Raw genomic sequence first — 18,366 nt, 5'->3', positions numbered from 1 at the left:
CTCGTGTGTGTGTGTGTGTGTGTGTGTGTGTGTGTGGGTGGGTGCATGTATATGTGGAGACAAGAGGACATTCATGGGGTATCATTCTTCAGGTGTCACCACCTTCACCCTGATGTTTTGAGAGCATCTGTCACTGGCCTGAAGCTCATTAAGAAGTCTTGGTTGGCTGGCCAGTGAGCCCCAGGGATCCACCCATCTCTGCCTCCCAGGTGCTGGGATTACAAAGGCTTTATGGGCTGAGCTCTCTCCCTAGCCCCTCCTGTTTGCAAAGGCTTCTGTGCAAGGAAGCTCATTTCAGTCTAACTTCCTAATAGAGAAAGTTTGGGATCTTCATGTATGATCAAAGGAAAGGAATGATTAAATGATGGTATAGTCCACAGGTGGGAATTCTGGGCAGCCATTACAAAATCCAATTTCCAAGGATTATTTAATGACATCGGAAATGTTCTCACTATAATGTTAAGTAATGAAAGCAAGACACTAGTGGGACTGCAAAATGGCACAACCTCTACGGAGGGAAATTTGGCAGGCTACACTATAATTCCATTCACATTACCCTTTGACCTGGTGGTTTTCCTTCCAGGAGCCTATCCCAAAGCTACACTGTTGGAAAAAAAAAGTGGCATATCCATGCCCACTCTTTACTGCATTGATATTTATAACAGCAAGAGTAGGAACAGCCCTGTTGCCATCACTAAATGACAGACTAGATGAATTTTCAGAGATTTACAATGGAGTTCTATGTAACTATAAAGGGAGTAAGGAAGAACTTGTGGCCTTATTTGGAAACATTTCCAGGATATTCTGATATTTTGTTAAGAAAAAAAGCCAAAATATAGAACAATGTATATGGTATGCAGAAATACAAGATGTGCGAGGCTGCTGCTTATAAAACATGGATTGCTAGTTATAGTAAAATGTTTGGAACAGCTAGATTTTATAATAATAAATATCTAGAGTAGTAAACATGTTTACTAATGGCATGTAAACCAGTAACAGTCATTTATTCTCATTATTATGCACTGTACTGTGTATGTTATACTTTAACACAGTTAACATTTGAGTACATTTGTTGACACCAGCATCAACAGACATGTGAGCAAAGTGTTCACACTGTGTGGTGTGGACCCTCCATTACTATTTCACGGGACCACTGTATATTCGGCCCATCATTGCCTGAGACACCATCATGTGGTTCAGTACATTCATAGGACTATGCAACTGCTACCACAACAAACATTCTCTCCACCCCAACCCCATCATTTGGCCGAGGCTGACTTCAAACTCACTATACAGCCAACAATGATGGTGAACTCTTGACCCTCCACCTCTCAAGTGCTAGAAGATCTGCCCGTGCTAGCATGAGAGACCTTTACTGCCTTTCTTGATTGCATCAAGTGGATACATTGAGTGAGTGGCTTACATCATCTAGGTTTGTCCTCCCTTCGTGATGGTAAATCTCAACAGTCCACTTATCAGGGCTAAGGGACAAGCCTCTGAACTGGTCTGTGAAGGCATTTGTTGGGAGAAGATCCTCTTCAAGATCAAATGGCACCAGTATAAAAAGGTCTGAGGAGAATGCAGAGCCACTTGCTGCCTGACTAGCCATGTCGCTAATGCTGCTGGGCCATCCCTAAGGGCAGAATCTAGCTTGTTTGGTCTTCCAGAGAGGACTGAGAACCAGCGATTCTCAGGCTCTTTCAGGCCTTCAGCACAGACTGGCTACGACATCCACCTTAGGAACTGAGCAGCTGTCAGGCTCTCAGCCCGTCCAGTGTGCACATGGCCAGGGCTGGACTACCCAGCCACTATCAGTAAACACCTCCCTTTGGTTGGTTTGTTTATGTGTGCGAGTGTTTTGCCTGCATCTATGTTTATGAACCACATGTGTGCCTGGTGTGGGAGGACAAGGTCAGAAGAGGACATCGAATCACCCAGTCCTGGAGTACAGATGGCTGTGAGCCATTACATGGGTGCTGGGAATCAAACCTGGGTCCTTTGCAAGAGCAGCAAATACTCTTAACCACTGAGCTCTTAACCCTGATCAGGGGATGCTAAACTCAGAGAGGTGTACAGCAGAGGAACAAGATCAATACCCCTGACCCCACAGATTAAGCTTGGCTCATCAAAAGTGAGAAAACAAGACATTGCCCACCTCAGGATGTGATGCAGTGTGATGCTCCTGATACTGAGGTAAAGTTTTAAGAAAAACTGTTGAACTGAATCAGCCTCATTTTTAGCTTAGAGTACTTAGAACAGGAAGAAGATACTACGAAGACCACAGCTGACCTCAGTCAATCAACACAGCACAGAGCACTGCAGGAACTATTCATGTCCAGGGGAGGGCTTTCCACTCTTTTGGAAAATCTGTGTTTACATCTCTCAAGGTACAGACCTGGCACACTCATGTTAAGAGCTTTACAGCTTCGCACCCACCCTAGTGCACACCCACAGTCACCAGGCAGCAGAACAAAGGCACAAAAATCAAAAGCAGTTTGGTCCATTTCAAAGTAACAATCCTTGGAGAGTGGGAGACAAGGACACAAAACAACAGAAATAATAATAACTGACTGGCCAACGTCCGGTTACAGGGTTGATGTGTCTGGTTGCAGCAGTGCAGAGGGTACAACAGAGCCTTGAGGCATTTATGTGAAACTGGACTGTTTAGGAATCTGGCCTAGCCCCAGTCAATGGCTTCCAATAGTGTTTATTTAAACATTTAAATAGCATTCTCTATTGGACTCCACTTTAACGTTGTGTATCAACAAATCTTAACATGTTAAATGCTGATCATCTGAGCATAACAGAACAAGTATTATAAATGTACAGGGAGATGGGGCCAGATTTAGGTTACAACTGTGTCTAAAGGAACAGACAGATCACACATGAATTGCCTAAAATTGGTCTCCATGTTTTCTGGTTTGGGACCCAGGTGAGGAGCTTTCTGTTTGTCCCCACATGTGGAAAAAGAGATAGGGTCGGGTGAGAACCCCACTCTGTTCACTGCTGCTAACCACCCACTGGCTGCCCTCTTGCATCCCCTTCCCATTGCTATAAAAAATAGCAATGTGAAAATGTGCTGAGAACTGTAAGAGGATTATAACATTTTTGAAATATATTCTCTGAGTAGATATTGTTTTCCCCTAATCAACATCTCTTATTTCCCAATTCTTCTTCTAGAATTGTTTTTAAACCACTCTGGGATACAGTTTGAATAGGAAACTCTGAGAGTAGATTATATTTTCAATTAGAGATTATTTAGCTTTTTTATTTACTATATGGCATTAGAGAAAGGGTTTTCCTCCTAACTTAAAAAACTTTAATTTTAACACCAATAAAATCAAAACATTATTTCTGTAGTGTTCTTTGAGAACTAGAGATATTAAGCATTTATAGGTCTATGCAAAACCTCTATTTGATTCAAAAAAGAAAGCATAGTCTCTCCATATGTCCTACTTTCTGTTACTTTAATAGTAATATAAAAAATTGACAAAGACAACTTCAGGGAGAAAGGGTTTATTTTGGCTCACAGTTCCAGGTTACCAACTGTCATAGCAGGGCAGTCAGGAGGCAGGACCCCCAGTCAAGAGCAGAGAGGAATGAACGAATGCATACCTCTTGATGAGCTCGACTCCGCTCTTATGTAGCTTAGACCCCAACCCCCAGGAATGGTGCTCCCCACTCTTGTGCTGGTCTTTATATCCAAAGGAGGTGGGTTCCTTGTCACACCCACATCTACTACAGGTTCAACACCTCCTCCTTTAGCTTTCTATTAAGTGGATCATGAAAATGTGTGCAAAGTGTTCTCTTGACACCTTACCATGGCAGGTTAGATGCTGCTAAGACAAACACAAGGTCCTCCGAGCGGGCCAACCCATCCATCTGCACCAGTAACTCGGTCTTCATCCGAAGGCTTCCTTCGTGTTCTCCCCTACAGAGACAAGGAGATATGATTCCTTCTCACAGCAGAGCCTTTGCCCTCATGACAAGAGTGGCTCTCACAGCAATGGCCCTGTGACTGTAAAGCAGGCTCTATTCTGATAGCAAGTAAGCTAAAGAAAACTGGCATTTCAGGTACTTTATTTTTACATGAAAAGTAGTAAAAAGGTAACTAACACAATGATGATATTTAAAAGAAAAGCAAAGGTTGATGGAGAACTAAAAAAACAACTGAAGAACTGTTAGATTCAATGTAACCCAGCTGTGTCTACCTGCTCCATTATTTAACCCTTTAAAAATGCCATAATTGCCAGGTGTGGTAGTGGCTTTACACTGGTGAGGCTGAGGTGGGAAAATTGCTATGAGTTTGAGAACAGCCTGGGCTACATAGTTCCAGGCCAGCTTGGGCTTAAAAATCAAATTTAATTAATTAATTGAAATGGCATAATAGAATAACTCCTTCACTTATAGGACAGGCATTACATAATTTTTATGTTTCTTATTACTTGTGTATGTGTACATTTGTGTGTTGTAAAATCCCTACACTAGATTGGCTTCATTCTCTTGTAATATTTCATGATGATGACATAGATTTGAATCTGTTTTCTGTGCAAATTTGCCCTCTCAGTCTCCATTACCATTGTCTAAGTCCCTTCCACCAAGGAGCACACCATGAAGATCTGACTGAAGGCCAGAACACACTCTGGAGATTCCATTCATTCACAAATGAGTTAGTTAAAAGAACAACAATGAAATGTCTTCCTTACACTGCACAACATTTGACCTCTCGTGCATGTGTGGAAGTGACCCATACAAGTGCAGATTGAGTTTTCCTTATCCCAGATGCTGAGGACCAGCAGTGTTTCAGACTTTCTAAATTTTAGAATGCGTATACATAACGTGTCATGTTGGACATAAAACCCAATTTTAAGCATGAAATTAATTTATAGTTCATCTCTACCTTTTCACATAGCCTGAAGGTAATTTATACGATATTTTATACTTTGACATATGAAATAAGCTTTCGTGGGTGGAATTTCCTACTTTGTCTGCCAGCACTAAGAAAGGTTCAGAATAGGTCTGTTCAAACACTGGATTCTCACACTGGGGGTGGGCCACCTGTGTGACTTCGTAGAATCTGTGCCTCTCGAGGCCCAGACATCATTTTCTAAGAGAAAAGATACCCCCTCTACAGTTCACATAGCCTTTGCCCACAATCATGCATAATATGTGTACATGTGCTAATTTTAATGTAACTGTCCATATGTATGCACAACCTGCATGCTATGACCCAGGAAGACATCAAAACAGTTACATTTACTTTTTGTCTGTTTTTTGATTTTTTTTTTTTTCAGATGGGGATCTCACTATGTAGCCCTGGCTAAGCCAGAACTCACTATGTAAACCTGACTGGCCTCAAATTCACAAAGATTTGTCTGCCCCTGCCCCTGTCTCTCTGCCTCTACCTCTGTCTCTCAGGTGAGCACTATGGTACTCAGTTTAGCTGCCCTTATTTTTTAAACTGGGATCTTCAAGTCCCATACAGGGACACCGAAACTCAGGGAGAACCTGGATGAAGCACTTGCAATCAGGGATGGCAGAGGAAGAACCAAATTAGCGAAATCTAGGCCACAGGGAACTCTAGGAAGTATGGGCTACAAGGCAGGAAAAGGTCACCCCCCTGAGGCAGGCACAAGAAGTCTGTCTTTTGGGGGGAGACAACTAGAGCACCCAGGGACCTGTGGCTCTGGTGCAGCTAGGTGATCCTGTCAGGCTGGTGTAGCAAAGCAGAGGGCTGCTGTGGGGTCTGTCAAGGCACAGTAAGGTCAGGTCTATGTCCCCTGTCAGTCAGCTGTAACCCCCACCCATCTTGCCTGCAGCTTCTTTCTTCTGTTTCCCTGCTGGGGAAAATGGTTCTGACTGAGTAAAATTTCACAAATTATTTTCTAATTCGACTTTTATATTCCCAACAAGCAAATTCTTTGCCTTTTATTACCATGGGTTTTGTCTGATAGCAGACAATTACAGGTCACTAATAAATACAGCTGTACAGAGATTTTCCAGACACCTGTTTTTATTTTTCCAGACAGAGGTGCCAAATTGAATAAAAAGTTTCAAAAAGTATTTCTGATCATAACAAATCAATCAAGTTGATAGAGTGCTTTCCTAGCAAACACAAAGCCTTGGGTAAAGTCTCCAGCACATGTACTCACACATGTAATGCCACTCTTACGAGGTGGAAGCTGGAGAGTCAAAGTTCAGGTTCATCCTAAGCTATATAGAGTTCAACACCAGCCTAGGTTACATGAGAACTCTGAGCATGTTTGGGGAAACTATATGGAAACCTACTATTTTATGTTTCATATATATGTGTGTGATGTGTTTATCTAATTATTCTTTATCAATGAAAACCAGGAGTCAGACATCAGCTAAGAACCTAAATGATCAGAGAAGCGACAGAGAAGCCACAGTAACCTCCCATCTCTCCCTGTTCCTCCAACCAAAAGGGCTGAGATCCTCTCTCTGATAGGCCTTACTACTTCCTGTCTCCTATCGGTCCTCAGTCCTTCAAACCTCTATGGTTAATTGTGGTCAGCTAGTGGCTAGCTCCACCCTCTAACTATTGTCAGAATTCAATCAAAGTATCATACAACATGTGTGTATGTACATAGATGTGTGCATACACATGCTCACACATATTCATTAAGAGTTTAATTGGAGTTGCCCTTCACAGGGAATTATACTCATCCTAGAGCCCAACCATAGGTTGTCAAAAAGCCCCGCACTCTCCTCTCCTCTATTTTTGGTCAAGGGTGCAATGGTAAGTCTTTCCACAGAAGCCACCCAGGCCCTACCGCCACCTGGGCACTTTCCGCCAACTGCCCGAGTTCCGCGGGCTGCATTAGGGCCCAAAATAATATACAGAGACTTATATTAGGTACAATGCTGCTGGCCAATCCCTAGGATTTCTTACTTGCTAGCTCAGTCTTAAGTATCAACCATAAAGACTTATCGGACGCCAGCTGCTGGCATCTTCTCTTGCCAGGATCACATGGAAGCTCCAGATCAGACAGCAGGAGGAAGAGAAAACGGGAAGGACTTCCTTCTTGACCTTGCTTATATATGAGTCTGCCTGCTATGTCACTTCCTGCCTGTATCACAAGACTTCCTTTTACTACATTTCCCAGAATCCTCCTTGATCCTAGCCAGCTTAACCTGCTTCTTCATTGGCCAACCAGTGCTTTAGTCATTAACCAATAAGATAAACATACACAGAAGGACCTCCCCCATCACAAGGGTATCCTAGAGAACCCCAAAACAATATAAGTTATTGCTACTGCTCTCGATTGCCCATCAGAACTTGATTGTAAGACCCTATTGCTGAAGACAGCATGAACATTGGTCATAGGGCATTGAAAAATCATGTTAGTATTGACCAGGAAGCTTCCTCCCTACTGGGTAACTCTACCTGAGAGTGCTATGCAGGATGGTGGTGGAGGGGAGGTTAATAGTCTTTTATTGTTACTAGTTTTCAAGACAGGGTCTCACTATGTATTTCTGGCTGTCCTGGAATTCACTATGTTACCCAGGCTGGCCTCAAACTCACTGAGATCCATCTGCCTCTGCCTCCTGAGTGCTGGGATTAAAGGTGTGCATCACTATGCCTGGCTTGGGAGTCAACAGTCTTATCCAGCTGTGACCCCTGTAAACTACAATAATGACAGGTATGGCAAGGGTCACATTAATGTTATGGGGGCAACCAACTGCTTTCTGATTGGACTAAAGGACCCATTCACCAGAGAAAGTACATTCCTGGTACTGCAACTCTAACCAATAACTCAAGGTTGGGGAGTTCACAGGCCCCAGGGGTGAAACGTACTACTATTATTTTGCTAACTGGACATAGTATAAAACTGTACTCTAATTTCATAACTCTCTACCCATAGATTACTTGATCAGAGAAGTTTCTTTGTGTAAAGATAGTGGCTAATGCAGAAACTCAAACTGGTCAAAGTGTACAGAATAAGTGACTGCGGAGTGCTCAGCCACACATGGGACAACGGTCCCTTAGGCTCAGGGACCATTCCAGAAGATGGGGTAGAAAGACTGTAAGATCCAGAGGCCAGGAAGAACTGGAGCAAGCACTCATGACCTCATAGCAGCTGTGAATGCTAGCACCAGACCCGCACAAGAACAAGCCAGTCAGCTAGTCTAGCATGGAGTGGGAGGAGCTTCATGAGCCCTCACTCCTAACTGAGGAACTGTGGATATCTGATGGTTTCTAGGGGAGGAAAAGTCAGTTCTCTTTAAGGGTGTGGATCCTGGTAAGTTGACCATGCTCCAGCGGATGGCCTTACACTCAGAAGTATATAGTCAGTACATATTGGAGTCAATAAATTTTTAAATAAATGATTTAAAAAAAATGAAGTCACGAGCCAGGCAGTGGTGGCACACACCTTTAATCCCAGCACTTGGGAGACTGAGACAGGCAGATCTCTGAGCTGGGGGCCAGCCTGGTCTATAAAGCAAGTTCCAGGGCAGCCAGGCTATACAGAGAAACCCTTTGTGATAGAGTGTACAGGGGGGAAGGAGTGAGGGGTGGAGAGGATCTGGAGAAATTAAAGGGAGTAGCTGGGAGCCAATGTGCTCAAGACATACTGTATGAAATTCTCAAAGAATTAATACAAAATATTTTAAAATAAATTTTAAAAACTTAAAAATGGGGACTAAGGTGATAGCTCAGTTGATAAAGTGCTGCTGTGTAAGCCCTAAGGACCTAAGTTTTGATTCTCAGCATCCACATGAAAAGCTAGACATGCTCTCTCTCTCAAAACAAAAACAATTTGGAAAGAGACCTCTCCCATACACACACACACACACACACACACACACACACACACACACACACACAGGTTATATGCACCTGTGCACAAATATGCACAAATATGCACACACATAAAACATGCCGCACACACAGTTACATGCATCAGCACACATGTGCACACACACAACACATGACACATTACATGCACCAGCACACACGTGAACACATGTATTACATGCACCAGCACACATTGCACATACTCAACACATGCCACACACACTCACAAAATCAAGCAGGCAAGCAAACAACTCCATATGCCCTTTTAAAAGGCATAGCCAGAAGCCCTTTGTAACTGAGAGGTGTGCCTTCTTTCTTCAGATACTTGATCTTTAGAAATAATGCATGTGACTGATGTCAAAGAATCACTGGTTTCTTTGGCTCACACCATCAAAGGGACACCTCCAGAGAATGTGATGCAGAAGCGCCCCACTCTGTAGCTGCATGGGTGAGCCCCAGTCCCCACTGGCAGCCCTCTGGCTCCAGAGGAGGTTATTTTGAGGCAGCCAGGCCATCATGGCAGCCTGGGGTCCTGTGGCTGGACCATCTTCAGGCCTGAAAGCCACTCTGTGGGGAAGGGGGGATGATGTTTCCTCCGGTTATAAAAACTATTTAAATCAGCTACTCAGTTAACAGGATCTAATTTAAAGACCTTCCCATGTGTCTACAGAAAATCTATGGGCTCATTAATAGGCTCATTCTGCTGGTAAATGTCGATGGGCTTCCGACCGTCACACACACTTACAAAGGGGAGAAGTGATGACCCAAAAAAACAACCCTGTCTGTTACCCAGGAGCCATGCCTCTCTGACTCATCACAGATTCCAGCTCATCCAGGAAGATCGTGGAGGGGGCATGATATCGGGCAAGTTCAAATAGCACCTGAGGGGGGAAAAGCAAGGACAGGTTCAAATGTATATTCTTACTTTAGTCCTCGTCATACACTTAAACTCTTAAAAGTTCCCAGTTAAAAGTTTAGAGTTGCTGTAATAATAAGCATTTGTTTTACACCAGTACTCTGAGGCAACTTTATAACCATCACTGTTATTTCTCCCTAGTTCTACCCTAGGGAGTTACATGGTCCAATTATTTCAATTTATCATTTGAATAAATTAGAGCCAGAGAGAGTAAGTGGCTAGTTCAAGGTTGCCAGTGATAAATTCGAGAGAGCTGAAGATAAAATTCAGTTCCCAAGCTTCTTATTGCCTTGTTAACCCCCAGGGACATCTGCCAATAATGTGTTCCAGGTGGACACAAACATACTTAGAATATATAAGATCATAAAGTAATTTTCCCCCTTTTGTCTTTGGGGACAATAGGATTGCTCTCAGAAGGAAGAAATTCAGAAAAAGGCCAGTCATGGATAACAAACTGAAACTGTCCTTTCATGCTCCCTGAGTGATTCCACAGGGCCCCCACCCCACCTCAACACTGCTTGCTAGGATCGGGTTCTTTGCACACCTCTTTTTCTTTTGTTTGTTTGTTACTGTTGCTGGGTTTTGTTGTTTTGAGACAGCTTAAGCTAGACTGGAACTCACAAAATAGCTCAGTTTAGCCAGTGAACTTAGGGTGATTCCTCCTGCCCTGCCTCCCAGATACTAGAGGAGCAGATTCTCAAAAGTAATTCCTGATTGAATAAGACGTTCTGTTCCAGAATAAAATATTATAGACTGAACAAGAACAAGAAAGCAGCCAGCAAAAAAAAAAAAAAAAAAAAAAAAAAAAAACCATGAAGCCGGCAGGGAGATATAGTGGTGGTGAACATACATTATAAAGAGCTAAATCTTTTTTTTCTTTTTTAAATCCTGCAACTGATCTCTTGAGCCCCATATACAATTCTTTACTGGCTGATTGGAGAATGCAGCAGTGATATGGGGAAGGGCAGAGAGTCTTCAGTTGCCATGGGGGATTTAGTCTACTTGTCACTTTAGCACAAGGAAGGCATCACAGGATAAATAGGAGGGGAGAAAGCACGAGTGTGCCTTTTAGGAGCAGGGGCAGAATGTCCCTCTGAGGCCTCTCTGCCACCGAGGAGGAAATTCCCCACCTTCCCCAAGACTCAGGGTATGGTGAGTCCAAGGTGATGTGTCAGCACTTCTCTGTCACAGGATCTTGGTTCACAGGACCTGGCTCCTTCTTATAACTAAGAGAAGGACTGTGTGTAGATATTTCCTTTAACTGAAATATCCCCTCCTAGACAAAGGAGGGAAGCTAATGAGACTCAAGAAATAAAGGGAACTTAACAGTATCAGGAAGTAAAGGGAAATTACAAGGCTAAGGGAACAAAGAGAATTTACAAGGCTCAGGGAGTAATGGAAACTTAAAAGGCTCAGGAAGTAAAGGGAATTTACAAGGCTAAGGGAACAAGGGGGATCTACAAGGCTTAGGGGATATGGGGAACTTACTAGATTTAGCAAGTAAAGGGAACTTACAAGGCTCAGGAAGTAAAAGGAACTACAAGAATCAAGGAATTTACAAGGCTCAGGGAGTGAAGGGAACTTACAGGCTCAGTGAGCTCCTGAAATACAACATTTATAAGGCTGATCCCCATGGTTGTAGAAGCATGGACAACTGGTACAGAGAGGAGATTCTGTGATTGGTGGAACTCTCTGCAAGTTATTCAGGAGGCAACAGGTATGCAGCATCTGTGAGCTGTCACCTAAGCTAGGTAGGCTTTTTGATGATGCAGATGGCTTTACTTCTATGACCATTCATCTATGCTCCAAAAACTCACTGGTTGACACTTGGATAAAATTATTTATTTGGTATGTTACCAGTGCCCTATCTGAGTGGATACACATTTGTTCACACTTTCCCAGCAAAAGTCATGAAACAAAGGGCAATTCTGGGAAACTTATCACTAACACCTCTCTCATACACTGGAGACCAGTCAATTAGGAGCAAGTAACTTTTTTTCCTGTTACAGAAAGAGAAGCCCAATTATGCCTGATTTTAAAGGTGATTATAATAGTAGCAATCTACCCAATGAGAGAAAGGATATTAGGATCCTGTATCAGACCTACACACAATTTTAAGGAGCTTACTCAGGTGTAGAGCACCTCCTAAACATGAAGTGAGAAGAACTAACTGCATTTAGGGCTTAGGTCTCCAGATTGCTCAAATTACTGAGTTCCCATTCCCAGAGAATAAATAGAATCCTGGTAAGTGCTTCTCAAAGCATTAGTCTAAAATGTCCAGAGGTGCTTGGAGGAAGTTAAATCATGTGAGGGGGAGGGAGATGTAATCATCGACAGGTGTGTGCATTTGCTAAAGAGATCACTCAGCTATTCAATAGTGTCCAGCTAAGAGGCAAGAGCATTAGGAGAGGAGGGGGTCCACAGCCCAAAGGGTCCCTATAAATAACTTCTTAATTGGAATAGAAAGAGAAACAAATGGGAGACAATGCTTTTCTGATTTAGGGAGAAGGTCCTAAAGGGTTTTGCTTTCTCTAAAAACCTTTAGAGGAAGGAGTCGACAGGATGACGAAAATCCTCCAAGTGACGATCTTTCCAAATCTCAAAGGACAAGGAACAAATAACTTCCACAAGGAACTAAGAGTCTTCAAGATTAGCAGGGATTTTCAGTTTCATCCTGAATATTTTTCAAATATTTAAATCAAATATATTTTCATAAGAAAAAAAGACATGGTAAAATGCTCACATTAGGGCCTGGGAGATGGCTTGTTCAGTGAGGTGCCTGCCATGTGAACATGAGGATATGAGTTCATATATTCCAAATCAAAGAAATGTATGCTTCCATGCATTTTTCATAAAGCTAGGTTCTTTTAAATATGTGGTGAAAGAGAAGGAGAACTGGGAGAGGAAGCACTACCTCCCTCCTAGAATAAAACTAAAGCAGAAAAAAGAAAAAAACCTGAACTGAATAAAATACTCACAGAGAAGGGAGCAGTCTTGTGATTTCCAGCCATTCAACACTAAACAAGAAACCATTTTCTCTCCATCTCTGTTGAGGATATTCATGAAATATCTAAATGTACATGTCTCTCCACCTAAGGCTTGTCCAGGGGGTCTGGGATCTTTCTGTAAGCACTTTGCAATGTCTTGTACTCATGATTCAAAACACTTTTTGTGGCAGGACATGAATCTATACTATTCAGGAGAGGGCATCTTTTGTGAGTTTTATTACTGTTACTCAACACACAGAAATTAAACACACACACATCCCAAAGAGTTGTAGGCTGACAATGATTGTACTTCATTGAATCTCAGTCCTTTGAAATAGAGCTGACCAGAACCCTGGAGATCCACACACATGAGCGCCGATAAACAAGAGTCCCTGGGGATGTACCCTGAAATAGCCTCAAGATAAAGATCAAAGCAGAAAATGCAGGTAAATATTTTCGCAGATTTCATCTTGGTCCAGTCATATAATCCTGGAGAATGAGGTGATCCCAGCATACAGATCATGAGTTCAAGGCCAGCCTGGGCTTCATCTACAAAAAAGACCTTGTCTCAAAACACCACCACTATAATAAACAGAATAACAACAGGAAAGAAATACAGTGTTGAGGGGGGTGATAAAAATTCATAAAAATGTAAACATTTGAAACAACTTGAGAACAATATCAAGGGGTTAAGGGCTAATCTAGTGTTGCGTCACTTGACTGGCAGGCAAAAGGTCTGCATTTAATCCCCAGATGAATGATTGAATAAATAGTAAAAGTAATAAATAATAGGTATAGCTTTATTTTTTAATCAAACCTTCTAAAATATCCCATTATGTCTCCCAAACATCTATAATATTTGTAAATCAGCTTTATGAAGGAACATAATTCCAGAGTAATATTTTAGGATAATTTCTTTTCAGAAAGTAAATTTTACATTCACTTAATATTGATTACTTATCAGTCCTACAGGAGGCAACAGTCTAACAGGGTTTCTGGCAAGGATCCCCCTTTATGGTGAGGTATACATCATAAGAAGCTGTTCTCTTAGGGTGACAGGAAGATACAGCAAAATGTCATAGAATAAGAGATGCCATGGACCAGGAATGAGGTACTGTAAAAGATGGAAAGACCCTTCCAATGAAAGAACACGGTTTGCAAGCAATGAGCAGAGGAAGAAAAGTTGCTCAGAACATCCAAAAGAATAATAAGGTTTAAGCCTCTCAATTCCTCCAAAGAGTACTTAGTGTAGAGTCTGACACACAGCAGCGGCCTCTCACTAAATGTTAACTGGGTATATTGCACACCCTTAATAATGAATGGTCTTTGAGTAAAGAAAACAGTAGGCTACTTTAGAAATGTTTATTCTAGCTTTTATTGCTAAATTGTATAACTCAAAAAAGGGGCTATTGGTAACTCCAGAAGAAGGGAGTCTATGTTTTACTGATGGCAATATGATTATTATCCACATGTGACAGTCAATCTACTTCCTAGGCTTTTGGTAGTCATGATCCAAGTGGAGTCTAACATATAAATCACCTTAAAACAAATAAGCTGTAGCATAAGTTTGTACTTTGGTATTCTAGGAACCTGATTTTTAAAAATACTAAGACCTCGGGGCTGGAGAGATGGCTGCTCAGAGGTTAAGAGCACTGGCTGATCTTCCAGAGGTCCTGAGTACAATTCCCAGCAACTACATGGTAGCTCACAACCATCTATAATGAGATCTGGTGCCCTCTTCTGGTGTGCAGATATACATGGAAGCAGAATGTTGCATACATAATAAATAAATAAATAAAATCTTTTAAACAAAAAAAATGCTAAGAACTCCTACCCGGACAAGTTTTTCTGAATCTCCTCTCCACTTGCTGACAATGGTGGATGCAGAAATGTTAAAGAAGGTGGTTTTGCATTCAGTGGCCACAGCTTTGGCCAGTAAAGTCTTTCCTGTACCTAGGGACACATGAGGATAAACATGAGCAGGTGCTTCTGCCTCACTGACAGGCAGAAGCCAGTCTCCCACAGGCATCCTTTGCAGAACAGAAAGATGCATTTACCTGGAGGGCCATAAAGCAGCAGTCCTTTCCAAGGGGAGAGGATTCCTGTAAAAAGCTGTGGGTACTTGGAGAACAAAGAACAAGGTGAGCATGAATAATCAAACCTACATGGCCTCAGCAGGAGGGGCAGGAGGTCGTGCAAAATGGCCACTCTAGGGCTCAGGCCCACTTTTCAAGGTTTGCTCCTTCGTGTGGATCTTGTTTGTCAAATGACATTTTCACACTGGGTAAAAATGCCAGACTTAATTTCTGTGGCTTCTTAAAACAAAGAGAGAGAGAGAGAGAGAGAGAGAGAGAGAGAGAGAGAGAGAGAGAGAGAGAGGAGAAGGAGGAGGAGGAGGAGGAGGAGGAGGAAGAAGAAGAAGAAGAAGAAGAAGAAGAAGAAGAAGAAGAAGAAGAAGAAGAAGAAGAAGAAGAAGTATATGCAGCTATTTTCTTCTCTGTGACAACAGTTATTTGTTAGGCTTATAATTTCCTTTCCCTCTGAGTTCTCTATGTGGAGTGTTTAGCTCCTTTTTTAAAATTGTAAAGAAGGCACAAATCCAAGATGAATCCTACAGCCAACCCATAAAGGTGTGTGCCCTTGTGGAGCTCTATGTGAAGCCTGTGTGGCAGAGGCTGGGAAGAGACACTGAGTCTCAGAGGAAGCTTGCAGATTTATTTGAGTCTCTTCCATTAGTTCAAGTTCAAACTGTCTAAGTTGGACAGGACTAGTAGAGAACAGGGAAAAGGGAAAAGGGGAAAGGGAGTAAAATTACTACATGTACTTAGTGTCTCAGAAGTGCTGACAACAAACCCACTACCATCACCTAGAGAAGGTATTAATACCATGGAAATGACACATCCAGAAAAGGGGGGGGGAGGCTGTACCTCTGTGGTAGATCTTCCCACTATGGTAAAGGCTGTGTGTTTGTTCCCCCAAAATAATGAAAAAATAACATATCTAGGGTGCCAGTGAAATGCCCTGTCTTTCCTAAAAGTTTTGTGCTATGGTTTCTCTGTCAGTTCTGAATAAATATATGTCCTACACCCATCTTATCAAAAGAAGGGGTTGGGGCAAACATAACCTGAACTTAATGTTTTTGTTCCCTTAGAATAAGAGTACCCCCATAGAAGGCCTCACCCTCCCTGGGGAGCAGAAAGGGTATGAAGTTGGTAGGGTGTTAGTTGGGGGTGGGGCAGGGGAGGAGGAGAGGGAGAGGGAACTGGGATTGACATGTAAAACAATCTTGCTTCTAATTTAAATAAAAAAATGGAGAAAAAAAGAATAAAAGTACCCCCAAAATCAAGAGCTTCATGGAGTCAGAGGTAGCAATATACAGTTGTTGTTGCTTTAATGAATGTGTAATCCTAGCCTTAGGAAATTATAGTTGCTAGCCCCAAATTCTGTATAGTGGATTCCAACAGAAGAATGTAGAGTTCTCCGCCGCCTGCATCTGGTTCCCTCTGACCTTACCCAGAGAGATACTAGAATATATAAAACCTACTCAGGACCTCTGCAAGAGCTGCAACTGGAATAGGACCTGCACTGGGCTATAGCGTAGACTGGTGCTCCAGTACTGACCAAGTGTGGCCCAGTCAAAAGTCTAACTTACAGACAGATATGTCGCCATACCTTCCCCTCTTGACACAGCTTGTCTGATCTCTCTGTCAAGAGATCAGAAACATGGTTTCCCATACTTACCCTTATTGGGTACACAACAGCTTCTTTGACTAACTGCTTGGCTGCATCCAGTCCGATAATGTCATTCCACTTTATGTTGGGGTTATGCAGATAAATGTCCTGCAATGTGCATTTGATTATTGCGTCTGTGCTGCCAAGTTTTCTTCCACTTCTGGAATAAACATGGCAGCATAGAACACCTGACTTAATAGGATATAAGGTGCTGGTGATAAAAAAAAATGTTTCAAGAGTATTGTAATGCATATCTACATATACATTATAATTTGGGGCTGGTTTACCAAAGAGGAGGGAAAGGATTCAATGATTTTCCCTGAAGAAGATATTGAGAGCATAATATGGTACTTGGGGCGGGGGTGGGGAGAGGCTGGGGGTGGTGTCTGACAGTGAGCCATGCCTGTCACCAGTCAATAGCAACCTGCACTGATTTATGATCTTAGTCAAGAACCGCCTCCAAATTACCCTAATTTTTAGTGAAAAACATACCCTTACCAACGCTGGGCGTCTGTCTAGCTGTTTGGTCTGGCAAACACTTTCTTAATTTGTTGCAAATAGAGACTGCTCCTATGCTCCCCTGAAACCAATTCCTGTTTTCCCTGATGAGCATTCCCTGCTTCCAGCTGGAGCGATTGCTTCTGCAACATTCAAGGAAGCAAACAACCAAGTATGTGCAGTTTCCCCTCTTACAGGAGAGCCCTGTAGCAACCACCCTAGAGCAATCAATTAAGTAGCTTTTACTGATAACTAATTTACAGTTTCCCAATTTCAATTTCACAAAATGCCTCTGAACAGCCACTCAGGGGCCTTCTTGATAGGAGCTATTTCAGGCAAACAATGTCTGGAGTATTACTTTTTTTCTTTTAAGGTCCTTTCCTATGTCATTCTGACTAAAGAACAAGTCTGGAAACTGTTTCTCTGTCTATTTGTGTGTGTGTGTGTGTGTGTGTGTGTGTGTGTGTGTGTGTGTGTGTGTGTGTGTGTGTGTGTTTTAAATAAGTGAGATGTGCACATGTTTCAAAAATATAAAAGTATGTTTTTAAAATGGCATAAGATGTTATGGTACTATGTCTATCTCCCCTCTTGCCAGAATTCTCCACCAGGAGTTCCACTTTACTGAGAAAAAGTATTTATTTATTTATTTATTTATTGGTTTTTCGAGACAGGGTTTCTCTGTGTGGCTTTGGAGCCTATCCTGACACTTGCTCTGGAGACCAGGCTGGCCTCGAATTCACAGAGATCCGCCTGCCTCTGCCTCCCGAGTGCTGGGATTAAAGGCATGTGCCACCACTGCCTGGCCTGAAAAAGTATTTATTAGAAATGGCTGGGTCATACATAATGTATCTTACCCATTATCGGACAGGGTGGTGGACAAAGGACACAGTCTTCCATGTTTTGTGTTTTGAGAGAGGGTCTCACTCTGTACCCCTGGCCTGGAATTCACTGTGTGGCTGGCTGAGTGTGGGATAACAGAGATTATATCACACCTGACTTGGGCTTTCGAAACTTGGGGAGAGAACACATCTCTGATGAAGGCCTTTCTTAGGAAGTCTCGGCAATGAGGGTCACAAGGAGGATGCATCTCCTTTGGTATTAGAACCACCCATGGAGAAGTGTATTTCTCTCCACAGTCTAGAGGTGACATGAGTTTAACAAGGTGGTGCCTAATTTCCCAGCCCAAAGTTCTTCCTTATATACATCCAAAGTTATCTGTCATGACTCAACAGGTTTGCCTCATGAGGTAATGATCTTCCCATCACCAGAAGCTTACAAGAAGGATCTGTCCACTTCCTCCGGTAGTGTGGGATCCTTTCAGGTCACTTCCTCTCTCTACTTTGAATTCGGTCATGCTATCCTTTTGCAAAAACAGGAAGGAGACTTCATATTTTTGTGGGTCTAAGAAGTGC

At 42.4% G+C, this 18,366-nt stretch overlaps 1 protein-coding gene across 1 annotated transcript in view; it reads right to left on the bottom strand.

Moving 5' to 3' along the window:
• Katnal2 (katanin catalytic subunit A1 like 2) overlaps positions 1-18,366 on the bottom strand; it is a 54,811-nt gene that overhangs the window by 10,598 nt on the left and 25,847 nt on the right. Inside the window, exons 9-13 of the mRNA XM_027397932.2 lie at positions 16,466-16,564; positions 14,782-14,845; positions 14,559-14,677; positions 9,611-9,702; positions 3,821-3,931 (exon numbers count right to left, since the gene is read on the bottom strand). Of these exons, the coding sequence (XP_027253733.1) occupies positions 3,821-3,931; positions 9,611-9,702; positions 14,559-14,677; positions 14,782-14,845; positions 16,466-16,564 (485 nt within the window). The remainder of the gene's footprint in view (positions 1-3,820; positions 3,932-9,610; positions 9,703-14,558; positions 14,678-14,781; positions 14,846-16,465; positions 16,565-18,366) is intronic.

Source organism: Cricetulus griseus, chromosome 2, assembly GCF_003668045.3.
Source record: "Cricetulus griseus strain 17A/GY chromosome 2, alternate assembly CriGri-PICRH-1.0, whole genome shotgun sequence".
NCBI lineage: Eukaryota > Metazoa > Chordata > Mammalia > Rodentia > Cricetidae > Cricetulus > Cricetulus griseus.
The sequence above is the reverse complement of the archived record's forward strand: the minus strand, read 5'-3'. Positions and strand labels throughout refer to the sequence as shown.